The 27,171-nt window shown below is 42.0% G+C and overlaps 1 protein-coding gene across 10 annotated transcripts in view; it reads right to left on the minus strand.

Annotated features, from left to right (window-relative positions):
- LOC134528074 (E3 ubiquitin-protein ligase TTC3-like) overlaps positions 1–27,171 on the minus strand; it is a 170,326-nt gene that overhangs the window by 49,915 nt on the left and 93,240 nt on the right. For all 10 annotated transcript variants that reach the window (XM_063361300.1, XM_063361302.1, XM_063361299.1 and 7 more), the window contains 10 exons: positions 24,686–24,731; positions 21,302–21,561; positions 20,453–20,562; positions 19,963–20,128; positions 19,187–19,348; positions 15,985–16,476; positions 13,737–13,891; positions 12,196–12,321; positions 10,204–10,363; positions 6,812–7,037 (listed from right to left, as the gene is read on the minus strand). In XM_063361300.1, the coding sequence (XP_063217370.1) occupies positions 6,812–7,037; positions 10,204–10,363; positions 12,196–12,321; positions 13,737–13,891; positions 15,985–16,476; positions 19,187–19,348; positions 19,963–20,128; positions 20,453–20,562; positions 21,302–21,561; positions 24,686–24,731 (1,903 nt within the window). The remainder of the gene's footprint in view (positions 1–6,811; positions 7,038–10,203; positions 10,364–12,195; positions 12,322–13,736; positions 13,892–15,984; positions 16,477–19,186; positions 19,349–19,962; positions 20,129–20,452; positions 20,563–21,301; positions 21,562–24,685; positions 24,732–27,171) is intronic.

The raw sequence follows: 27,171 nt of genomic DNA on the forward strand, positions 1-27,171 counted from the left end.
TAGGGCTGCTACTGTCCCTGCTCGTACGTTGGATACGGCGAATGCCTCCGACCAACGTGTGAACACATCCGTGACCACGACGAGGAACCGCTTGCCCCGCGACGTGCGAGGGTAGGGGCCCATGACATCGAGGGCTACTGTGTGGAATGGTTCCTCCGGTCGCCTGGGGCGCTGTTGCTCAATCCCATCGGCCCGGGGGGGCTTGCGCTGCTGGCAGAGCTGGCAGTTGCGCACGTATTCCCGGACATCCCGTGCTATGCCCGGCCAATGGAACAGCTTCCTGATCTCCCGTTGGGTCTGATCTGCTCCCGGGTGGCCTGCTAGGTCATGGTTGTGGAAATACTGCAGCACCAGCTGTCGTGCAGTGGGGGGTACATGGGTCTGCCAGGTGTCCATGTCACCCGGCACCCTGCTCTGCAGGACCCCGTCCAGGTTGCGCTGGTGTGGGAGGGCGCGTTCACCGCATGCTGCCAGGTTGCGCTGCGTGTCTGGGTCATCCTGCTGGGCCAGTTTAACGTGATCTACCAGAGTGGCCAGGGTGGGCGATGCCTCTGCTTGGACCGTGGGATCCGCTCGTCCGATGACGTAGAGTGCCGCTGGAGGTGATGCTGCTAGACCGGTAGCTGGCTGGTGGGACGGTGGCATCAGGTCATCCCACCCTTGAGTGTCTTGGAAGATGGTATTGGGGTCTGGGTGACGGGACAGCTCATCTGCCAGCTGGTTCTCTCGCCCAGGGATGTGTTCGACATGAAATGTGAAGCCCTGGAGCATGAGTGCCCAGCGGATGAACTTTGATTTTCGTCCCTGGGCGGAGTCCAGCCACCGCAGACACTGACTATCCGTGCGCAGGGTGAATGGTCTCCCCTCAAGGTGGTGCCGGTAGCGTTTGAGGGCCCACACCACCGCGAGACACTCCTGCTCATTCACGTGATAGCGTCGTTCTGCGGGGCCGAACTTGGCACTTGCATACTCTGCTACCAGCCGCTCCCCATCATCACCCACCTGGTAGAGAACCGCGCCCATACCGTCCTGGCTGGCATCCGTCTGGACAAAGATGGGCTTGTCTGGGGCCAGACGTGACAGGTTGTGGCACTCGCGGAACTGTTGCTTCACTAGGATGAGTGATTGGTCCGCTGCTTCTGTCCACCGGAACTTTGTTTTCGGGGAGAGAAGGTCCGTCATGGGTGCGGTGATTGTGGCAAAATTGGGAATGAATGAACGTAACCAGTTTAACAGCCCCATTAGCTTCTGGAGCTGCTTCCTGGTGCGGGGCGCCTGTTTACTGTCAATGAGGCTTAGCTGTTCGGGGATGGGGCGGTAGCCCTCGGCGCTGACGATGTGCCCCAAGAACTCTAGCTCACGGGCGCCGATGTAACACTTGTGTGGCGCGCATGTGAGTCCGTGTGTGGCGAGCCGTTCGAGGACCAGCGAGAGATGGTGGGCATGGTCCTCCCACGTCCGTGACCAGATGATCACGTCATCCAGGTACGCGGTGGCAAACTCGCCAATGTACCCGTCCAGGACGCGGACCATCATGGTCTGGAATGTCGCGGGGGCGTCCTGCAGCCCGAACGGCATCGCGCAGAACTGAAAGCGCCGCCCATCGGGCGCCGTGAACGCGGTCTTGGGGCGATCCTTGGGGCTTACTGGGACTTGCCAGTACCCCGACTTCAGGTCAAGTGTCGAAAAGATGCGGGCGTCTCCTAACCTCGTGAGGGCCTCTGAGATGTTGATGAGGGGTGGTGGTGCGGGGATGGTGAGGTTATTGATTGGCTTGAAATTAACACAGAATCTAAGTGAGCCGTCTTTTTTGTCTGCCATTACGATCCTACAGTTGTATGGGGACTTACTAGGCTCTATGACGCCATCGCACAACATCTCTGCTATTTGCTCCCTGATGGCAAGTAGTTCGCGGGGCCCAAACCCGAATGGTTTCTCGTAAGGCGGAATGTGAGGGATGGTGGGGATGCAATGCTCTGTGACATTGGTTCGGCGTAGTTGGTCTGCTGCGGAGAACACCTGGGGCTGCTGCTCCAGGACTGTCTCTAACAATCTGTGGTACTCAGGGGGAACATTGTGGCGGAGATCAGCTAGGCGGGGGGGTTCGGCCCGGGAAGGGGGTGGGGTGTGCCTCAGCCCATATACAGTTCGGCGGCCCCTGGTCCCCACATGTATCCTCCCTGCGCGGACCTCAACAGTGGCGTCCTCTTGCACCAGCCAGGGTAGCCCCAGGATGAGATTATCGTGAAGGTCCTGTACAACCAGGGCACTGGTGCAGCTCACAATGTCTCTAATGCCAATCCTTACCTGGGCACGCCCAGTCGTTAGCGTGCTAGTCCCAGTAGTGGCCAGCTGGATGGTGTTGACCTCCGGCACAAGGTCCCCCTCAATAATGAGGTGGGCCGCGACATAAGTGTGTGTGGCTGCGGTGTCCACTAGCGCGGCTATGGACTGCCCATTCAGCTCCACTGGGATCCGGATCAGCTCCGCGGCATCTGGCCCCATTCGGCCCAGGCGGGTTTTGGACCGACTCGGCCCTGCAGCTGCGGGCGGGGGCGGCGCCGATGCCTGGTGGGCGGCGTCGCTCGCCGGCGACCTGGGGCGGGCCCCGAACGGATGAGGCGGGCCGTCCCCAGTGGTCCCTGATGGACAGGGCGGTGCTTCGTCGGGCCCTGCAGCTGCGGGCGGGGGCGGCGCCGATGCCTGGTGGGCGGCGTCGCTCGCCGGCGACCTGGGGCGGGCCCCGAACGGATGAGGCGGGCCGTCCCCAGTGGTCCCTGATGGACAGGGCGGTGCTTCGTCGGGCCCTGCAGCTGCGGGCGGGGGCGGCGCCGATGCCTGGTGGGCGGCGTCGCTCGCCGGCGACCTGGGGCGGGCCCCGAACGGATGAGGCGGGCCGTCCCCAGTGGTCCCTGATGGACAGGGCGGTGCTTCGTCGGGCCCTGCAGCTGCGGGCGGGGGCGGCGCCGATGCCTGGTGGGCGGCGTTTCTCGCCGACGACCTGGGGCGGGCCCCGAACGGATGAGGCGGGCCGTCCCCAGTGGTCCCTGATGGACAGGGCGGTGCTTCGTCGGGCCCTGCAGCTGCGGGCGGGGGCGGCGCCGATGCCTGGTGGGCGGCGTTTCTCGCCGACGACCTGGGGCGGGCCCCGAACGGATAAGGCGGGCCGACCCCACTAGTGCTAGGGGGATGAGACGGCGGCTGGACGACTGCTGCAGACGCGGGCGGGGGTGACGCCGACGCCGGATTAGCGGCGTCGCTTCTTGGAGGGAGCCGTTGCTCCCTGATGTCCTGGAACATGGTGCGCTTGGGTGGGGCGTCATCGCGACCTGGTGGCCGTGGTGGCGCACTCGTGTGCGGGGCTGGACGAAGGGTAGGGGGGCGGTGGCCAGCGATGTCACTGCTCCCTAGACGGAGTTTCCCGGAGGTACGGCCTGCCCCCCTCGCGCCTGCCAGATGGCCTCGCGTGTCGGACACACATTGTGCCAGTGGTTTTCCGCCGTGGGGCAGTAGCGACAGCGAGGCGGGCGACTGTCTTGGGCACCCTGTGGTCCGCCGCGGCGCTCCTCGCGGCGCGGTTGTTGCGCGGCCCGGCTGGGCGGGCTGGTTTGTGACGCTCCCCCCCTCCCCCGGGGCGGAGAGTAAGGCCGGTAGTTATCTCTCGGAGGCGGCTGTTCTACGTACGGAACGACTGCTTGCGCGTCCTCTGGTTGCACCGCCTCCTGAGTTTGCGGAGTTGGGCGCGGCGTCGCGATGTTTTTGGTACGTCGGTGCGCCATCAGATCGTATTCTATGTCCCTGGCTCGGGCGAGGAAGTTTTCTAGTCCGTGCGAAACTACCCCGCGCAAGAATGGGCGTAGTTCGGGAGACACCAACTCTACGATGAAAGGGAGCACGTCGTCGGCGCGGCCCCCGAGTGAAAGGCGGCGGTAAAGCCGGAGTTTGCCATAAACAAACGCCTCCACGCTCTCCCCACTCTCTTGCGCGCGGCTGAACAGTTCACTGCGGCATTTGTTCTGGGTGCGCGCGTCGTTGAACCGAGCCTCCAACCGGCGTGAGAAGTCATCCCAGCCCACATCGTATCCCCCCGCCTGAGACCACCAAGTGCGCGCTTCCCCTCGCAGCTGTCCGCTGACCCGCTCCGTCCAGTCTTCGGGCGCTGTGTTGTGCCGGGTTAGTTTCTCTTCACAGGCACTTAGGAATAAACGCGGGTCGTCGTGGGCGTGGCCCGTGAATTCTGGGAGAGTGACAGGTCCGCTAGGGGGGCGGTGCACTAAGGCCAGGGAGCCACTCTGTCGCCTACGTGCGCGTCCTTCGCACTCGACACATAGGTAAAGTCCGTCGCGGAAGTTTACAAACTCGAGTGCGTCAGCGCATGCGCGGTGCCTGATAGTCCCACACTGTTGACAATGTGCTACTTCGTCATGGCGGCCCGGACACCTGTTCGCGGCGCACAGAGGGCCTGTCGGGGCTCGGAGATTGCTCTCTGCCCTTAAGTGCGGAAACTGACATGTGCAGCACTTATGAGGGTACTCACCAGCGCAGCTGTTGTTGGTGTATGGTTTTCCGCAGCGGTCGCAGGGCTCCTCCATGGCGATGGTTACGTCAGCTCCCGCGTACATGGCGTGGTTCGCGGCTGTCAGACCCGGACGACGGGTCGCGGCGTCGGTGGCGGGCGCGGACAGATCCGGGAGGGCGCTCCCTTCGCTATCGTCCGAGCGGTCTTGTCCGCACGTCCTCGCCCCGCGGATGTTTGCGCGGTCGCGGTCGGTGGTGAAATGTGTTACCTCGGTGATCCTCGGGCGTTCTCGCGCGCGCTCGACGCGCGGGTGGAGGGGTGGTGTCCTGGAGGCTGCGCGCTGCTGGGGTGGGGGGTGCTGTGACCTTATTTCTCCAGCGGGTCCCGTTTCCCGGCGCCTGTCTGTCTAGTGATGCGCGCCTGAAGTCCTTTGTCCCTACCCTGCGAGTTATGCCGTTTTCGCCTGCGTTTTTCACTGGTTTGCGCTGTACGTCTCTAGCAAGCTGAATTTTTTTTTTTTCTGATTTGCCTAAAATTTGGTAGCCACACTAGCTGGGCGCCATTTGTCGCCCTACCGGTCCCTGCTACGATGTTGCCGTTGCTGAGGGCGCCAACTAGCCTAAGTTTAGACCCTGTGGGCCAGTTCACAGGTAGAGCGGAGATCCTCGGGGTCGTGACGTTGCCACGTGGCTGGCAGGGAGCTGGATCGGTAGAGGTGGTGGTCCGGTGAGGGTGGAGCTGCTCAGTTCCCGGCGGAACTGTTCACTTGCGGGAGCGACACACAACTTGCCTGGTCCAGGTCTGAAGCTCGACTGCCTGCATTCCGCATCGCTGCGCGTCACCCGGAGCCCGCTTCCCGCAAAAACGTCCCAAGCGCAGCAGGACTCCTCAAGCCGCGAACTACCCCCCCCCACCCTAGTGAGGCGACGAGGGAACATAACGACCTGTGCGAGCGAAGGGAGCACTTGGAACGACGTCAAATATATAATATAAATTCAATAATTTTATAACTGTTGTATTAAATTATGTGTTGTGTTTATACATAGTTTGTGATGCAACATCATTCCTGGAAATTATTTATATCAAGTGAGTACCTATTAATAAATAAGTTCTGTAATTGATATTACAAATTAATTTTAAATTTTTTACATAAATTACTTTTAATGCAATCTTAATTAACCCTTTTAAAATTAGAACATATTAAATAAATTAATTAATTATAACACAAATAATTTCCTTAATAATAATTATTTCCTGAATCAATAACATATTGTTGATTTTTTAATTTACAGGGATGGGTAAATCAAGAGAATGTGCAAGAATACAGGTAGCATAAGCGTGAGGAAACATTGCAAACTGGAGGAGTAGGGCCAAAAAATGTTGTTTGTAACTCTACTCAACATAACCAGAATTTTGTTGTTACTGAGGTTAGATGTTACAGATCACTGCTGAGTACTGAAAGCAGCACTCTTTTTTTTTCCTGGTTGATTTTGAGACCATTATCCTTATTTTGTCTGACTGGTTCAGTGCTCCAATGACGTAGTTACAGGTTTTTTCCTCGCACAGTGGTAAGTGAAACTTATAAATTTTTTTTTACCCCTTTATATTTTTTAAATATTTCTATAGCTGTTCTTGCTATGTCCATTGTACTTTTTTTTTTATCAGTGTGTTACCCTTTGTTTGGCAGTGCGGTTCAAAGCTCCAGGTGCAAGATTTTCCAAGTTCCACCTATTTCTGGACCAGTCACATGCCCATCTGTGGTCATCCTCTTGGATAGCTCTGCCTTCGTGTTCCATCCGGCTCGCCTCGTAGATGACCTTGCGGGGACACTAACCGGACTGATCCAAAGATGACAACTTTTGGCTTGAAAAGGCCAACAAAAATGCAGTAACTTAGAAGCAGTTCACTAGGGCATTCCCCATCGTACTGCACAAGTAGGCATCTCAGACCATACACGACACATCTGTGCAGAGCTATATACAACTAGTGCACAATGTGTGATGTTCATTACAGACTAGGTTACCGAACGGTGGTAGTTGTGTACCTTACCGATATGGCTTTCCACAGGGATCCAGTGTATATAATTGTACATGGTACTTAAGCGATTTACAATGCCTCCTCTACATGTTTTGCATATGCACCCTCTGTTGACACCTGTATCAAATGAAAATTGCCTAGATAAAGAAATCTAAACATTAAAAAAAATTAATTGATTAAATTCATTAAATGTTCACACTTATGTATGTACACTATAAAGCAAGCATGAGCAATTTGAAAAGTTTAGACACTCACACATCTGATGGTTTTGAAACGGAGGATAGTAAACAGGATTCCCTGTGAATTGTGATGCATTCTGTGACAGCAGAGGCAGGGGCGTTGCTAATAATGGTAGCTTTTTATTCATTCTGATGGCCACTTCCACCAAATTTTTTGGCTGGCTTGGAAACTTGACATCAAACTCTGGAAATTTCACTACTTCCCCTGACTTGGCTCTCTCAAGCAATCCTGGGTAAGTTTGCTGAAATTCAAGAAATGAAAAGGCACAAACATGTTTAAAATTTCAATTTTTTCACCATCGGCACACTTATTATTCCCCAATCACAATATAATCCAAAACTTATTGAAGATGTTTACAAATACCTTGAGAACCTAATTATAACTTTTTTAGGACCTTTTAATATTATTTGCATACAAAATATTACATATTACAGCATCCTTTTCACATCTAAGCCCAAATACACACAAAACAAAGTGATCTATTATTTGCAGGAAGATGAGGATTTTTTTGTTAGAAAGCATAAACATTTTTAGAGATAATTTCCACGTGTTTTAAATGGATGAACTCCCACTATTTAAGTTTAATGTGAGAATATAAACTGAAGATTAGTAAACTCAAGTTTTGTGTCTTCCAGCATCATTACGTTTACTTAAGGACATTGTTACCTATCCAGTTTCACTACTTTTTCCAGACTTTTGTGACCTAGACATCCTGTTATTAAAATTTTTCACAACTCTGGTTGCCCAGTACCTAGTACAGTAAAACCTCGTCTATCTGGCCCTTGATGATCCCTGACCTCCGGATGATCCGGATCAGATTTGTAGACATTTTTCAACTACGTTAGCAAGAACTTAACTATAAGTACGGCAAATATTCACTTATTTGGTTTGATTCAATGTACAGTTCTTGAATAGATTATAAAATTAGGTGAAAAAAAATGCTGTTAGTTGAGTTTATGAAAGTGCACCAGTTAACAAACATCATGGTGGGAGCGTCAAACTGACACCACTCCATCTGAACTATTAATAATAAAGCCTTTGCCACCGTACTTCATTAAAATGCCATACAGAAACATAAGAGAGTGGACAAATTCTTTGTTAAGAAATAATGTGAAAAGTTATTTTTATACTTTTTTTTATTTTCTTGTACACAATTTAGGGCATGTTTCGTTAAAAAATGTGTCTGCTTACTTAAGGAATTTGTTTGGCTTATTACCCACCATATTATCCCAATTTTCAATTATTTTGATAGCCTTTGGTTCCAGTTAGTTCAGATGAACAAAGTTTAACCGTATTTTTTTTACTCACTCACTCTCTCTCTCTCTCTCTCTCTCTCTATCCATCCTACTTTAATTTGGATAGTATCAACAACAACAACAAAAAAAAAAACAGAAAGCAGATAAAAAAAAAAGGGTTCCAATAATTTATTTCATCTTATCAACAATGTAAGTTGACTGGAGGAATACACACACAAATTTTTAACATTCAATTTTACTTTTTAGATCCATTATAATTACAGTGAAATGGTAAACCACTATGTCCCCTGCTTTGAACATCAATCAATTCTAGTCATTCAATTCAAACAAAAACATTCCTTGCAAACTTAACAACTTCTCCTTTAAGCAAAAGATTAAAAACAACCTTGAAAATGCCGGTATAAAAATGCAGTTCATGCCCAACTGTATCAAAACTGACAAAACTACAGTTACATATAAGAGCACTTTCCTTAGATTTGACGTCGACCGGGGCTACGCCCTCCCTAAGCCCGATGTGCCTCACGCCGTGACCACCCCTCTCCTCCCACCTCCACCCTCTATTTCAAACCTCCCGCCAACAAGTGTGTGTGTGTACGTGTGAGGCTGCCAACAAGAGGCAAGATTAGAGTCTGTGCCATGACCTTTTTTATTTTATCATTCAATTTTAATGTTTACGTAATTGCTACCTGTCTTTTCTTTAAATATATTCCCCAAGGATAATGTTGGCAGTGTTAGTTGGTAAGGATGGCGCAGCGCCCCACGCGGCAGGCAATGGAACTACCCGCAACCCAGTTTGAACCATAATCCTAATAAAAATAATTAATACCACTTAACATAATAATTAAAGGAAGCCTTGGTATAATTTTATTATAAACATTTTAGTGGGTTTGTTTTAGTTTAATATGTAGTAATGAACAACAGGCGAGACTAACGGTAAATCCAGCGCATTCCGGCAGCCATGCTACCCTGGCCTCTTCAGTCGCTTCCGTTCATCACCCGGGGTAGGACGCTTGGTGAGCACCTCGCAACTTCGCTTTTTATATTCAACTGATCTCTTAGCATCTGCCGGAATTTTTATAATTTCTAAAACCTTTTTATATCTGCGAGGCCTACTCCGGGTGGCCGACTCGTTTCAATAAATATTTAAGTTCATTTTGAACGTTTAAACATGAACCGCGTCTTATACTCACGAGGCCAGGCCACGAGGTGACCTGGTCAGCCTGTAAACAGATTCTTTCCCGCCGTTGGCGTTTTTAACAGTTTTAATGTGGTAATGTAGATGTAGCGCAACTGGTGACTTGTTTGTAATGTTACCGCAATGAAAGGAGTGCGACGAGCTTGTGAGTATTTAGTCAAGTGACCACGTGTTCCTGCTCCTGAACCACGAGGTGTGTGGGACGCTTTAAGAGCCCACTGGCGCGGTATCGCGTGCTAAGGGAACCGGGCCTAGCCTTACACGGGTCACGTCACGTCCTGAAGGGAGTCTCCGCCGGGTCCACGTGCCCATATCACGTGGTGGTGTCCACTCCGACATTCCATTCGTTACGTTCCCTTAAGTCCCTAGTACGACAGATTCAAAATCATTACTAGTCATGAATAACATTTAAATGTTAATTTTTATTTACAAACACTGCACATATTTTGAACACAGCCTTTAAAAAATTGGACACCATTTTACACTGCCCGACCTTACTCTTTCCTACATATTACTGTACTTTCTGTGACCCCATACCGAGCTCAACCAACACAAATATACCTCATTATGCACTTTTAATTTTGTATATTCAAAGTATAAGTCATTAAAAATTAATATAGTCTAGAGTTTATGGTTTGTATTATACAAATGCTCATTTCACCATTAAAGATAGCCGATTTTTTCTTTATTGCCATTCAAAATTAAAACACACATACATACTACTTCAAGTGATTCAACAATTTGTGAAAAGACACTCAAAATAAGTACATAAACCAATACTATGTTGATAAGAATAAACAAAAAAGACACTACAACTAAAACATTTGGTAACATTCCTTAGTTCACAAGAAAATTACCAATAAACTAGAATAAAAAGTAAAACTAAACATTTGATATTTTTATGCAATAAGTAAATTATTTATCACAAAAAAAGGACCTTTTTCAATGAAGCTTACTTTCAAATGCTCAAGCTGTCGCTTGGCTTCATCTGAACATGTCTGCCAGATGCTGAGCCAGCCATTGACTTCAGCGAGCAAGGCACTGTTCCCACAGGCCACCAGGGCAGCCGACAACTGTGACAGCTCATCCAATCGTCCTTTACAGCACTCTATAATCCTGTAAAAAATTATTATTTGCAAGGTTGCACAGGCTAAAAGAAAGGGATTCACAAATAACTAGTAGTTCGCCCCGAAATGAGACCTCAAAATGTTCCATTTTTAGTACAGGTTAAGTACTGACTAGACCCGTGCAAAGCTTCAACTAATCGAATCAATCGAAACTCTCTTCAATATTCAAATTGATTTAAGACTTCATGGCAGTGGCCATAAATGTAAAGTAAACAATGTCAAGTTTGAGTAATTTTTTAATGTTTTGCACATGTTTCCAATTATTTTCCCCACAAGAGTTGTGTTTGTATCACACTGTTACAAGTATCTTTTATGAAATTTTTTTGTTTTGACAACTAGTTTAAATTGGTGTGAACATTTAAGTACTTCAGTTTTTTTTATGATAGCTACATTGGAGAAGTTAAATATTTTGAAGCCTATGAATAAATTTTTAAAATTAATATTCTCAATTACATTTTTTTTGTGTTGTTTACAGTGGTGGCTTGTTTCATGTGTTGGCTTGGGTTGAGTGAAGGAGGGGGAGGGGGGGGTTTGGGATGAGCTGTTGAGCTGTTGGGGTGCACACCAATATCTCTTCTATAGCCCAGCTGGTTATAACAATGAAATACTTACAAGTGAATTGATTTTTCAGTTTGCAATTTTTATAGTTTAATGAATTTGATTCTGAATTGAGTGCATGTAAGGAATACATGTTGGTGTGGGGTATACAAAGCTTAGGTAACATAGATTAAGTTTTTACTTATTACATATACCTTAAATATAAAAATAAGAATGATAAATTTAAACATAATCATACAAAGGGTTTAATTGAGGAACATGACTGATTAGTTTTGAAACTAAGGTAAGGTTATTTTGACAAGTTAAATAATTTTTTTTTTGTAACAATGCTGTGCAGTATTTTTAAAGAAATTTTAAAGCATACATTTGGTATGATTATAATTACGATGAAATGAGATGGCTTTAAAACCAGTAATAAATGTGATCATTACATAATTTTTCCACATGAATTTTATATTTACAAAAGAACAAGAGTTATCATACCATCATCTTGCTATCAGTGTGAGCCATGTTTTCAGAACTTTTTTTTAAAATTAAACGTATTTTGGTTTTGAAATGTTTGCAGGTGTTATTCTAAATGTGTATGTGTTGACTACGGGCATGTCTTGCTAATTAGCAGTTTTTTTTTTATAATTGGCTGTAGAGGTCCCTGGGAGGCAAGGAGGTTTAATGTTAATATGTATTCAAATTTTTGGCACTCTCACTCTCAGTACTGCAGCATCAGGTGTGTTAATGTTAACGTTTGTGCTGTTAACCAAGCAACTCCTGTGTCTAAGGAATTCATGTATGCATTTAGATGCAATGATTTAAAATCCAATAATATACATTTGAGATGAACATTTCTTTCAGGATATATTCTCATGAACTCTGGCAAGTAAACAAGGTAACAATATTTTCTAACAAGTTAAAAATGTGTACTTGTCCATTATGTAAAAAAGAGTATTGATATTGCCAATTTAAGTGTAATTAGTTTGTCTTTTTTGTTGTTATGCAAAGTTGATTTTGATTATTACTTAAAATATCTACAATACTATTGTAATAACCAAAACATTATGCAAAAGGGCACAAGTTAGCAATGTTTATTATGGAATGATGCAAATATGGTTACACAATTTTAAACAATTTGAAAAGATTTGTAGTTTGTGATTGGTATGTGGTAAATTTTTCTCTTATTGATAATTTCCTTGTTCATGAGACATTAAACCTAAGTAAAAGGAAAAAAAAAAACTTTAAAATGAAAATTTTTTTCACCTATCCACTCACATTATAGCAGCACGATTCACAGTGTCAAATCTGTAGTTCCACAACTCCTGCACGTGGTTTAAATGTTGCTGTTTAAATTTTTCTTCTTGTGCCTTCAATTGATCCTTTGAAGTAATCAACTCCTGCCTGTGAAAAAGTACGAAAACAAAACACAAACTTAATTTTTTGATCACAAAAAAAGCAGATGCAAGGACACTCAGGCACATATTTAAGTGGGAAAGGCATTTGATTAATTCATTGTCATCTCCAAATCATCTGAAGCTTGCTAAATGTTGTGTTTTTCCAACCATCAGTGTCATCTAATATCCATATAACAGTCAAATACAGACATTGCAGGTTGAGAGACAAACTAGAAACTAGTTCAAGGCTACCACACCACATCTCTATTGCAACATTTGAAAGATTTCCTTTAAATATATGATTTATTTAGTCAACAGTTAGTTTAAGAGTGTTAGTTAATACACCTTCAAAAATATAGGAAAATATTAAAAGGCTTTAATTGAAAAACTACACAAACTGTAAACTATTAGATATCAATCAAAAATTATTCAGATAATGAATTGCTAAAATAAAAAAGTAATTGTAAATATCCCTATTTATTAAAGCAATATGGGCTTCCACCATAAATTCCACCCCCCCCCCCCCCCCGCCGCAATTTTGCAGTCAAAAATCTATAGAAACTGTATATTTCACGTTTCCCCCCCCCCCCAGTTATCCAGTTATTGGTTTGGTTCAGGTTCTATAAATTGGTTCTCAGTTCTAGGTTAACCTTAAAAAACAATTTACAGCAGTAACACCAAAGATACAGTACATATTTACAGATAGCGTGTTTACTGAAATATTTTCTGCATCAAATTACTGTATTACAATTAATAATTTTGACAAAAACTTGACTATGGAGTATTCTTAGTAAACAAAACCACATCAGTCAAAGTTAACTGTTGTTAAACAATGTGAGCCTTGTGGCAGAGAAGACGAGAATTTGTCCATATCTATCATCATCGTTAGTCTATATAAAAATTAAAAGACCTCATAAACAGGTGGTATTGTGTTGTTGACGGAGCATGAGCAGTTTTGGCTGCCAGTTGGGATGCCCATTGCCATTTAGTTCAACTCATTTCATTATTAGTTTTGTGGTAGTCAGTTTTGTGAAAGCAGCTAAAAGTAAAATTGATGCCTTTATTTTCTTCAAACTTAAGTGATAGCAAAATTTGTTTGTCTGAGCTTCATTTTCAAGTCCTCGAGATACTGTCATGGTAATTTCTGGGAGTTACTACTCTCTTTTAACAGTCAAAATTATGAAAAAATAGAAAAAGAGGTGTTTATATTCTCCGTAAAGCAATCAAAAGCCTAATATTGCTTCACAAAAACAGAGGCTGTTTTAACGACAAATTAATTCTAAATAGGTTACGTGTTTCCTTGCATGTTAACTTATATAATAACAGAAGAATTTTAAATTATATTGAAGGACCCATTTCTTAGTTAATAACCACTTAAATTGAAAACTGACAACCCAATTTTTTACCTATGTATTCACTCACCGGTGCTGTTCCATTTCTGCCAATTTTTGTTGTAGCGCTGTCAATTCTTCACTCTGTACCTTTTTTTCCTCTGTTATTGTGTTCAAAAGCTGCTTCATTTCAATTTCTTTAGCATTTAATTCACTACGAAGAGTTTGGTTTGTTTCTTCCACAGCCTAAAATATTATTATAGAGTACACACACACGAGTATAAGTTTCAAAGAAAAATCATAAGAATCACCGAAGACATGTCAAGTTTTTCAAACTAAGATGTGCTACCTGTGAGATACAACTTACTAAGCTTTTACTACTTCAAACAAAAATTATAGTTACTGCGCGAGTTTGGTTTCTCCTACCCAAATATATGAGGGTAAGGAGGCAAATGACTTCCTGCTGCTTGCAAAACAAAACAGAAGAAAACAAAGGAAATTTTTTTTTGGCTAACTAGAAGACTATTATGTTAGCTGAAGCACTAGACTATGTGCTACTTTACAAACCAAAAACCTTTACGAATATTCGTGCCAAGTCTACTGTTGTATCAGCACAAAATCCTCTAGTGTTGGCTATTCTAAGAAAACTTTAGTCATCACACCTGTTTTCCATCAGCTACAATTATTCCACAACCCATTTTATGAATTGATCAGTTGACTAATATTGCAAAGGCAAACTGGTTAACTCTTCAGTCTCTAGGAAAATATTTTTTTTTTTGAAGGGGTTGTTGTTGTTGAAATTTGACTGATTTTGACACATCTACACACTCCAAATCAGGAAAAATCATTTTTCAAATCAGTTCATTGTTCAACCTTAGCTGGCAAAAAAAAAAATCTCACTTTTTGTTGAAATATTAATTAATTTTAATAGACAAGAGAGTTACGAGAAAAAATAATAACCTACAAGTGAATCAACGAATCCATTGACCACAAAACAACCCTGAACATGACTGGCTGCGTACTTTTCAGCAGTGTCTTGCTGTAAAAACAAACGATTCATTATTGAAGTGTTAGCATTTTATTTTAAATCTCCAACCCAGTCTTCACTGCCTTACATACCGACAACAGAGCGTAAAATAGTATTAGCAGTTACGAGGGAAGCAAATGCAAGGCCGTGACATGTGACAGGAAGGCAGCTGGTGCCCTCTTGCTAACCGCAGGGCTTCTTGCAAAATCACCCAATCAATACTGCTTACCCAGCAACTAGCAACTAGCAACTAGAGAAAGAATGTCACCATTCATTACTGAAGAGTAGGGATCTCAATCAACTTTAAATAGTGGTGCATATTTCACATGCGTTGTCTCACGCATCATGCAGTATAGACACCACTTGCATGTGCCCAGCCATATTGTTCTATGGAGACTGGGATTTCTGATTGGGCTACAGCATGTGAAAGTAAAAGCACAAGCAGAAACATGTAGTCGCCATAGGGTCTGTAACTCATGAACATTTAAAGTGTGTACGTTATGGGTGGCGAAACTAAACTGTGCAGGTATAGATACCGATAAATGCACCTGTAAACAACGGAATCACTGGCTGACGGAACACGCTGACACATTTTGAGAGCTGACATAGCAAGCAGGTATTTGCCCATTTCCACAAGTATGACTTACAGAGAGTTCCCAAAATGATTCAATCTTAAAAACTAATTAACAGTTAGACGTTAACTGCTCAAAATGAAAACTGTTACAACATGGGTACATCTTCATTTGTTTTCTCTGATAAGTCAGTTATAATATACAGTAAAACAGTGAATTTCAACATTTTTTCAGTAATGACTAATGAGGCTAATTTTTTATTTTGCAATGTTGTGATTTCACTAAATTTTCATAACCATATGGATAATTAACTCTATATGAATATAAAAATTATTAATTAATTCTGAAGGATCATAGCATTAACAATCTTTAATCAACTCTGTCTATTACTAATTCCATGTGCAAAGTCCACTTACTATTTATTGTAAGTACATTACTGTACAACTTATTTTTGAAGGACTAGAAAGTTTAACTGGGGCTTTAATTCATTATCTCCTGGACAAGTAGTATTTCAAACAAGTACACTAATATATAGCAAACCAACTCTACCTCACATTTATAATAGGAATATAGTAATCAAAAAAATATCCATAATATGTAAACAATCCATACAGAAAAAGTTTACTGGTGGAAGAGGTTTTAAAACCAAGTTATAAAATTTTATGAATTAAATATATATGTACAAACCATCAACAGAATATTATTTTAGTAAGTCTACACAAATAACAAAGCATACGTACTTCAACTTTTTTACATAGGAATTTCTCTGAGAGTTCTTTCCTTTTTACTATCAGATTTATCTCGTTCTTGTCTTCCGCCAATTTTTTCTCCATTTCGGCGAGTCTCCTCTCTAGATCTTGCTTCTCAGCTCTCTGCTGCTTCAGCTTAGACTCCAAGTCTTTGTTGGTCTCTCCCTGCTGGTGAAGCTTGCTTTCCAGACCCTGCACTTGATTCACCAGGTTGCGCACCGTCTCCTGCAGCTTCGCGTTCTCTCCCTCCCGCTGCGAGCATTTCCCCATCAGTTCCGCACACATGTCCTCCTTCGCAGTCAGCTGTGAACTGAGCGAGCTGCTTTCCGACTGCAGCGCCTCCACTGTGGAGCTTAAACTCGTCAACCTTCCCTCCTGGCCATCGCATTTCATTCTCAACTCTTTAGTAACCTCTTCAAAGTTTTGCAGTTTCATCTCGTAATCCGCATCATCCGCCTGCACCCCAACTTCTATTGTCTTTGTCTGTAACAAACAGTAAGTTTGTGTGTTAATGACAATAACAGTTGCCTGTGTAAGTCCAAGCAAAAAAAAGAAACATATTAACTCACATCCACACCCGGTACACAAAGAGATATACTAATCAAAAAAGTAAATTCTCTGTTCCCATGCCCGACAAAGTGAAATTCATTAAGCTGTTTGGACGACGCTCAACTTTTTCATAGTAAACTTAAGGTTTGGAAAGTTAAATTATTACATACTTCAAATTAGCAGTGAACACGGTAAGGTGTTTCATTTAAAGTCCAACATATTGTACAAAATGTTTCTAAACTTTATAACTTAATGTTTGGATTTAAGGAAGTAAAGGCTTATGTAGATTACCCTAGCAAACCCATTCAAATAGAAGACATGCCAGCTGAATAGTAGTATTTACTTACAACAGCACCACATGCAGAAATATCTAATACTGAAGCTACAAATTACAGCTAACTAAAATAAAACTTAGGTCTAGCAAAAAAACTAACCTTCCAAGCTATAGATGAAAGGGTATTCAAAAATTTTGTTAATGTCTGCACAGTGACATACTTTTGCAAAATAAGCACTATATCTTAATACTAGCTGCAGTACCCAGCGTTGCCCGGGCTGAACACAGGGTGAAGGGGAACTGTTTAGAGATCAGATGTAGTTAGTAATTGTCTTCTTAATTTGAATGTCAAGTGTGCAAAATAATTTATATCACTTTCAGATCCCGACAGACGTTCTGCCAGTTTATAGTTATTTACTTGGTCTGTATGTAATCTAGACTCTATAAAGCAATATAGAAAAAAAAAAACTAAAAAATAAGGGATTACTAATGTTGAAAAGATTCCATTATCTAGCTAATGCTCGGCATGCATTGCAATGCCTCATTCAGTTTTGTTTTGTAATATGTTTGAAGTAGTTACACATATACAAAAAATCTATCCATGTCTTTAAATATATACAGTCAAACCTCTCTGAAACTACCCCTCACGGTTCCCAGGAATAGGGTCGTAATAGAGGGGGGGTCGTAATAGATGTTTTACGAAATTTTCAGTTCATTTCAACACCCCCCCCCCCCTTCCCAAACCGCTACTCGCTCATTGAAACCAGCCGTACAATGGCAGGATGCTGTCACTCACAATGCTAGACGGCTTTGCTTTAAACCCACTTCAACCTTCATGACAAGTCCGTCACCCTACAGGCCACCTCTAAAGAAAATATGTCAAAAGACAGTTTATTTTTACTGGTGAGTTTACATGTACGTTTTCTGCTTGCCGTAGTTAAATACACTAGAACTCCGATGTCACGAACCCCGGATTTAACGAAGCAGTGATTTTACGAATACATTCCCAGGAACCATCAAACAATTGGAAATTTTGACCAAAATGTGAAAATCAGAAAAAAAAATATGAAAGATCACGTGGAATGTTAGAAGAAAGATAAATGCGGGGGAGACAGACGGCGGCCAGTGTGTTTCTTGCGTGGGGAACAAGTGACGTAGCTTTTTTTTTATGCTGGGTGACGCGACCTTTTTCTATCAACCCAAGGGAAAAGATAATTGCTTGAGCTGTCAAAATAAACATCCCTGCGGCAGTTAAAACAAGTCGAGGCGGGCGTGCATCCAGTCGGTCGCTGTGTATTGTCAACCGATAGTAATCAAAATCAAGATAAATCCAGCAGGTACTCGCAAAAAGCTAAACGTAAACACGTTGCCACAAAAACCTTTATCTGCACCCTGCCGGCAAAGGGACGTGGAATGGGGGTTGTTAAGCGCTGACAGCAGTCGACAGGAAGTGGTATCTATTTTTAGATATGAGCTGCCTACGGCAGTACAGGACTCGGCAAGAGAAACGCAGTAACACGCTACTCACCACAAGAAACTTATTTTCTGTCCGATTTTCTTTGGATTTTCGGCAATTTTTTCACGGTTCCTCGAAATTGGGTTGTAATAGAGAGGTGGTCGTAATAAATAGGGTCGCAACAAAAAGGTTTTACTGTATTTATCTCTATCTACATCTATAGTCCTATACATCTATGTATCTCTCTATCTGTATTTATCTCTTTATATCTACATATATACCTCACACTATCTCTATGTATTCTATATTAGGGTACTGATTGCTTCGTTGTTAATATCACACAGGTGTTTTTTACTTGTATGGGAAAATTAAGAATGATAAGGCATCTAGTGAGTGGCAACAATGTTAATAGGCAATAGGAAATAAACTTCTAGCGCCTGCGGCATTGTCAACACACACTTCGTACGTGTACTACATGTTGTATCTAACCCCCTCCAACGCATTTGATTCTAAATTGGACTTTTAGTAAGGATCCCTAATGTTATTGATAATATAATATAGCCTATAGCCTTCCTCGATAAATGTACTATCCAACAATGAAAGAATTTTTCAAATCGGATCAGTGGTTCCTGAGATTAGCGCATTCAAACAAACAAACAAACAAACTCTTCAGCTTTATAATATTAGTATAGATTATAATTATATTGCATCTTTAAGAGTCCAATTTCAAAATTTTAAATTTTGTCCTTCGACTTACAACAAAAAATGGTTAACGCATTGCACAAAAAAAAAAAACTCTTTCAAGATGAGAGCTAATTGCAAGTACATTTTTTGTGATACATGTTCAACTATCCTATGTAGGCAAGATCTCACAAAAAAAAAATTGACACACAAATGCTCACAAAAAAACTTACCTCAACTTCTAATCTATTTTGCACGCACATGTTGGCAAGCAAACCAGACAGTATGCTGAAACACTGGTGTAGTGCAATCCCAACGAATGTATGGGTGTTGTGGAAATAAATTATCACAATGAAGGTAACGTCAGGAGATGTTCCATTTATAATTATTCCAGCCTGTAAATAATAAATATATTGATTATCAATTCAAAAATATATCTATCAATGATATTCAAACACCAACAAATTCTAAACATATTGGCAGCAGTTAAAAAATAGTTGTGTGATTACTACAGGTAAAAATTCAAAGAAAATTATTTTTATAATTCATTATAAATTTTTTTCTATAATTTCTGGCGAGCCAAAACACAAAAGAATATTTACCAAAAAATAAAAAATAAACATTAATGACTGATGTCTTTATTAAACTCTTTGAACATCCCAGTATATTGTAAAAGTTATTTTACAGGTTTGTCACAACATACTATAACATATGAACAACTGTATTTAACATACTATCCAAGTTGTAACCCTGGTGAATATGAACTTTACATTCTTTTCCATAATGTGGACATTGTCACACTTCCCTTATGAGTGCACATTAGTGACAAGAGTTCACATGCCTTTTTGCAAGTTTGCAAACGATGAGCAAGATAAGACAAGGGAAAAAATTAGAATCTTAAAACATGATTGCAGCATTACCTAAACAAACTTGTCATCAACTAACAAAAATTTTATGCAAATTCAAATATTACACATTTTGAAAAATTACACACATCACGAATACTTACAAAGTTAGAACCTAAGTCTTGTGCCAGCGAATTTGTATCTTCACCAACTGCTGGCTCAAAAATGACAATTTCTGAAAGCTTGCAAAGCAATTCAAATCCAACGGTCTCAACGAAGTCATGCGACACAAGCTGCATTATCATTTCCCGAGGCCATAAAGCAGCATGGCTGGAAAACCCATCAGAAGCAACGTAAATTCCACACGTGTGGACATGCTTACAATATTATTAGATAATAATGACAAACTATTAACAAGAACTAAACAATATAAAAATTCACGAAAATTTGATTATATATCAACTAAAAATTAAGGATAATAATTGTAAATGATTAAGATCCACAGAAGTAAAAAGTAAGTGACACCGCAGGTTAGAAAAGAAAGTAAAACAAACCAAAATATCCATTAGCATTGAGGTGTAGGTGTTAGAAAATTTATTTCCCTTGAAACTATTATTGGTAATACTTAATTACGAATTTAGCTGGTCAACTTACTGTTTGATGTGCTTGACTTTGCTGCCACACAACACAGAGCACGTAACAGCACAAGAGAGACTGTCTGAAGCTGTCCACTGCAGCACACCAGTCCATATGGCCTGTCGATCCTTGGAGAAAAAAAAAAATTCTGACAATTCACAAAACGGTTTTGTGCGAAACAAGACATGCAGATCTCTTATAAGTATGAACATTACTATCTTCTTTAATTAAAATACAACACACAAGTATTCAGAAAAAAAAATTAAACAAATCCACCCTAACAATTGGAGCACATAATGAATAGAAAGAAAAAAATTCATGTCGAGCACATAATACGTAAATTGAGAGAAAAAGAAAATTCACGTAGAGCACATAATTGAAAGAAAAAAAAAATATTCATGCCAGCTGATTATCTAATGAGCACAAAGTCAATTTAAAAAGGCCATAAGGTCACAATCTAGCATTGTAACACTACAATTAGTTCATTTGTGCCTATATTAACACTTGAAATTAATGATTAAAAGCCTTGAATAATTTTTTATTAACCAAGGTAATAACTCCATACATCTCTGCACATTACTTATACGGGTTGTGGTGCTTGATAGGTAATAGCCACAAGGAATCAAAAGGGTGACTATGATAAGTGATTACTAATGATTGCATGGCAGATATGAAAATAACACTCCAGCATGACTTAAATATATGAGCACCGATTCATTATCCACAGGTCCAGTTGTCTTAGCCTCTGTGCATAATTATGCAACTTAAGAAAAATACCTTTACTTACTTAAACAGGAAACTGAAAAAAGTTATCTATTTACAATCGCACAATAAAACTATTCTATTTTCAGGTTTAAACATTTTTACCTCACTGAATGGTGTTAGCAAATCAGCCAATGCAGTAAAAGCTGCGTCAGGCAAAGCAAACTTATTATCAATTTGTGGAACGCTGGTAGTTTGTACGCTGCCAGTTAGTATTAATTCTTCATCACTGGTGCTCCATTTTTTCACAATTGTGTTTGGATCCCATTCTGCCTGCATCTTTGACATTCCATCTTCAGTACTCCATTTCTTGGGGAGATTACCACTCAAAAGCAAATCCTCTCCACTGCTTTGAATATCTGACTCTAAGGGAAGAATGAAACAGAACGAAGCAAAAATGTTATTTTGAAAGATAAAAAATAAGTCACTCAATTCTGTAAAAAAAAAATGCAAGTACTAATACTAGCATGCAAGTATTAAAATTATGTACTTATACAGTAAAAAAAATCATTTATAAGCCTTTTTTTTTATAATTTCTGCACTTCATCTAATGTAAATTCTTTTAGAAGAGTATTAAAGTATTGTTCCAGACAGGATTTGATCATTTCTCGTGAGGAGACCCATCCCTGGAAAAGCATGGTTTGGACACTGTGGGGAGTCAAAGGTTGAGAAAAGTTTGGATGTGATATTGGGTGAGCACGTTCTAACATCACGAAAACCAACAAGCAATCACATCACAGTAAATTACAAAATGGTTTCATAATTTTGACTACTTGAATACACCGACAACATCTGCAGTTCAGAAATTGAAGCACATGTATGTGCTTGTGTGCCCAGAATTACAGTCGCTGCATAGATTTGAGCAATAAGGTCCTCCAATGTTGTTACACAGTAGAACACACACAATATTCATGGAACCCCACAGTAAACAGTAAAATCTGGTGACTGGTTACCCTAAACCAATTCTACGATGTTGTCAGGTGAAATCCAGGTGGTGCCACCACACATTGCATCAAAGTTCGCTGGAACTCAATTACGCCCATCGGGTTCTCTCGAGTACATCATTAAATAGTTCATGAAAAGCCCAGGAAGCTGCTTGGGCAAAGACAAGGTGAGTATAATTAAACCCGAGGCAAACATGAGGGCGAACATTAAACAAATTTTATTACTCTCAAAAGAAGGCGAATAAAGTTGATGGAGTGGTGATTCAGTTAAATAAATAAAAGGTGGTTTCTTTCAAAGTTTACCCTGTTTATTTGGCATTATATTCTTCATTGTGTGGTTTGGTACATGTTCCTTTTTTTTTTGCTTAACAGTGTTAGTTACATAAGATTGCAGACAGAACTTTATATATAAACAGTATTAGAGAACCAATAACTGATTAAATAATAAACTAAACCTCATTAGCTCCAAGAGTTAAAAAATTACACAGAGCAAAGAATAAAGATGGCCCTGGCCATCAAACTATCGATTACAAATAGATTATTAATTGTACCTGGAATACAAATTTAACATTTTCCTTTGACCAACTAAAACATATTGTAATCAAGCTTTCACAAAAAAATTAATGTTAAAATTTAACTAGGGTAGTTCATGGTTAAAACACTGCCTTAAAACATTTGTTAGTTCAACCAGTGTGGGACTATGTATAATTTAGGTAAATATTTCTGATTTAACAATATCAAATAATGTTGACTGTTTACTGGCACTGACTAGAAGCGAGAAGAGGTAGCGGGAGGTAACGGCTCGAATGTTAGCTAGCTGGAGAGACGTGTGGAATTCATATCAGGAAGATGATGTAAACTAGTGGCTGAATTTAGCGATGGACTTGAGTTGGAGAAAGACCTGAACACTTGGACCATCACTTGAACCCCACATTCTGGGGTATAATGATGAAAATCACTTCCTCTGGAGAAGCATTAACCCTCGCAGGAGCTATGCATGAGTCATACTAAAAGATTACCTAGTAAAAAAAATAACACGAATATAAACCAAGAAATAAATAAGCTAGGGATCACTCCTGGACTCCATGGGACCACATCCCTTAAGTGAGTCGACTAGTTGCCGTGAGACTGATTCGCGAAAGGGTTCGCAGGCAAGAAGCACAGGAAAGAAACAACCACAGTAACTGCAGAAGGATGAATCAATCATCCCTTGGGCTGCACGTAGTTAAAACTCGCGCTAGGATCCCGGAGGCATAGGAAGTGGGGGAACTGGCCTTTGATTGACTGGAGGTTGCGGTTGAGAGATCACTCCGCCGACCAAAAGAAAAAAAAACAAAGGTGGGTGGAAGCCTCGCTTAAGAGGCATCTGAGGTAACTTGTTGCACTCCAAAAGCAGTGTGCTCTGTTGGGACACAGACGAAACAGACTCAGGGTTAGTTCTCAAAAGTCGAGGAGGGAGGGTGTAGCTGACTCCCATAAGCCTGGCGCTTATGGATCCAACTGGGCTGCGCTTTGTCGGGCTGAAAGGGAAAGACAGAGAGGTGTGGCAGCGGCCGCTAGAGGCCTCGCTACTGGCCGAACTTAAGTATAGTAGTGGTATCTTCGCCACAAGATGGTGAAGGCAGACCTTTTACCGGCCAGAGATATCCCTGATTTCGGCCCACCGAGAGCCGAGTTTAAGGTCCGGTCAGTGCTCTCGGTGAAGTTCATGAAAAGGCAGGAGGGGGCAGAGGGGAGGAATCTGCTGTCCTGATGGGAAGTGGACTTGTCCGGAGCCCAGATCGTGCCTAGCAGGTCGGAAACCCTAGAAAGGACAATGACAAGAGTTGCTCACCTCAGGCCAGCTCTCGGAAAGGGGCACGCTGAGGAAGGCACTAAGGAGCACGAAATAAGACAAAGTTACAAGATGTGGTCGTGCCCCGATATTGAAAGAAAATGAGTCTAGCTGCTTGCGCCGCGAAGGGTTTGCAAACTCTCAATTTAGTCACTGGGAACCACTTGAGGAACCCAGTGGAAAAATATTTAATGGGAGAGAACAATAAGACAACCAATTTAAAATTAAAATGTGAAATTAAATTTTATGTCAAAAATTAATTGGCGCATATAATCCCAAATTTGCAGCACATGTTACATCCAAATTAACTGACGAGCCCATACTAGCACCACATGTCTTACAACTAACTAAGACACAAAAACAATCCAAAACTTCAACTCCCCACAGCTCTCAAACCACACTTTTTACAGACTTGGATTCCATCTTGAAAAATAAGTTTTTTTGTCCTGCACAACATCCTAAGCATTAATGGTGTAGTTTTGAATCACCTGTAGTGTCACTATAACCTATATTTTGTACAAAAAACTGTTTTATAATACCCTTAAGATTTCGTGTAAAAATTTGTGATTTCGTATAATACCATAAAATCTTGGCTTGTAGTAATAAGTTCTATGTACTGTTGACTATTGTGTTAAAAGTTATTAAACACCTGCTCTAAAGACAGGAACTATGTGCAGCAATATTTAATATAAATTAACAAAAACAAATTACCTTGAGAATTGTTACAAAGTTCTAGGTTGGTTTCCTCTGCAGCCACCTAAAACCATAAAATGTGCATTAATCACAGGATGCACTACGAACATAGCTATACACATTAACAACGTGCTAGTTCATATATGCACTTTTGAAAACAGTGACAGCAGAGTACAAACTGGCACAATACACTAGTTACCACACAGGAATGTAGCAACATGAAAGAGGTATTTATAAATATTTCTAATCATCTTGTGTACTTCTAGGAATTCAATGACTTGGGGTTTAATGTCTCATCAACATCAAGGTCATTACAGATCAGTAAAATAATAACAGCAACAGTTGAATGCAACACACACCAAGTTTCCCGCTTGGAAAACACCCAGATTTGGTCTCGCCAGGAACCAAACCTGGACCGCATCATTTCTTGGCATGGTAGTTTTAGGAAAAAGTGTATTATCATTGTGTGATCATTGGTTAGAAAGCTAAGTGTGTTTTACATCAAAAACCCAATATGTAATGTTTACACCACAAAGTGTACAGTTACGTACTACAAAAGGAGTTTGTAAGTGACATGGGACAATGTGAAAGTGACTCTAAAGTTGCAGCAGATGCTGCTACTGTTTCAAACGTGCGCGCGTTTGCCGACCTCCCGTCAAGTCATAGGTCCCCTTCCCTTTTCCTCCCCTCCATCCTGATGTTCCCTTTTCCTCCCCTCCTTCCTGATGTGCCCTTTCTTCCCCTACCTCGTCGGGGCGCTTGCGCAGTGGCATAGGCAGGAGGCTATATAGTGTTGGTCCGCCGTCGGACGTGGGTCTTCTTCGTCCTCAGTCCCTCACAGCATTAGGGTTTTGTGATTCAGCTACTGCTGATGAATATTTTATCTGCGATGTGATAGGTTTGCCGTAATTAATCACACGAGATCACGAACCGTCATGGTTTTGCAACGGCTGCGGTGTTAGAATGGTCCATGTAGCGCAATGGTAGCCGCGTTTTTAACGTAGTTTATAAATTTTTCGTGCACCTTCCTTCCTTTTTTTTATTCAAATTCCTGTGTCCATATTGGGCATTGTATTTGTGTGTCTTTCAGCGTGGAAGTGTAGGCTACTGGGACCTAGGGATCCCAGGAGGCTGCTGTCTAGCAGAGTAGCGCAGTTGCAGCCTCCTGGTTTAGGCAGCCAAAGTCGGGTGTTCTGAACATAATAGCTGAGTGATCTTAAACAAGAGAACAAGCATAATTGTATTAACTAGACATTAATCTTATTTATTTTCCAAATTAGGTGACAAAACTTTTATCTTAAGACATACCTCAAAATGCAAATATGTTATTAAATATGAAAACAGCACAATAATGTACGATAAATAACATGACTTTAACGAAATACAAAGATTAATGCCGCAGCACGCTGAACAAATGCATATACATGGATATACAATTGGATATATTGCGCAGAAACGCGTAATATGCAAATACAATTACACATTAAAAAACATTTTAGTGACATGTTACAGCAAATGACATGGGCAAGCAAAAGACTAATAACCCACGTGAGAAGGCATATTTCACAAACATGGAAACGTCCGCATTTATGAAATATAACGGGGTGAACGTACGAACAAGCAACTTTGTAGACGCGAGAACAAGCTATATAAAGATAAATTTATTTCATAGCCCAGAAGGGGCGAGACTCAACACAGAGCAGAAGACATAACAGATAATTTAAGAATGTACTGATCACTGCAAAAATTTAATTACGGAATTGTAACACAAAAAAAAGAGAGAAGGCACTTGAGATACACACTTACCAGACATGGCTTTGAAACGCTCGATGTGGAAGCACCGCGCCCTTCACGCACTAATATCGAACCAATTAAAGGTAGCTGAACACAGGAATTTGAATAAAAAAAAAGGAAGAAAGGAAGGTGCACGAAGAATTTATAAACTACGTTAAAAACACGACTACCCTTGCACTACATAGACTATTCTAACACCGCAGCCGTTGCAAAACCATGACGGTTCGTGATCTCGTGCGATTAATTACGGCAAACCTATCACATCGCAGATAAAATATTCATCAGCAGTAGCTGAATCACAAAGCCCTAATGCTGCGACGGACTGAGGACGAAGAAGACCCCCGTCCGACGGCGGACCAACACTATATAGCCTCCTGCCTACGCCACTGCACAAGCACCCCGGCGAGGTAGGGGAAGAAAGGGCACATCAGGAAGGAAGGGAGGAAAAGGGAAGGGGACCTATGACTGACGGGAGGTCGGCAAACGCGCACACGTTTGAAACAGTAGCAGCATCAGCTGCAAAGTGGCTGGGAGAAAGGCCTCGTTAAGTTGAGACTGGAAGACTCAGCAGTCTAGCCCCATAACATGTAACTACTTAATGTTACGTGCCTGCTGAAATACACTTGTCTCGATGCTGGCTATAGTGTGGAGAGAACAGAAGACTGTCACAGACTTCTCTCAGACACTGGTGTCAGCCAACTGCAACCCAA

The sequence above is a fragment of the Bacillus rossius genome, chromosome 1 (genome assembly GCF_032445375.1).
Source record: "Bacillus rossius redtenbacheri isolate Brsri chromosome 1, Brsri_v3, whole genome shotgun sequence".
Taxonomy (NCBI): domain Eukaryota; kingdom Metazoa; phylum Arthropoda; class Insecta; order Phasmatodea; family Bacillidae; genus Bacillus; species Bacillus rossius.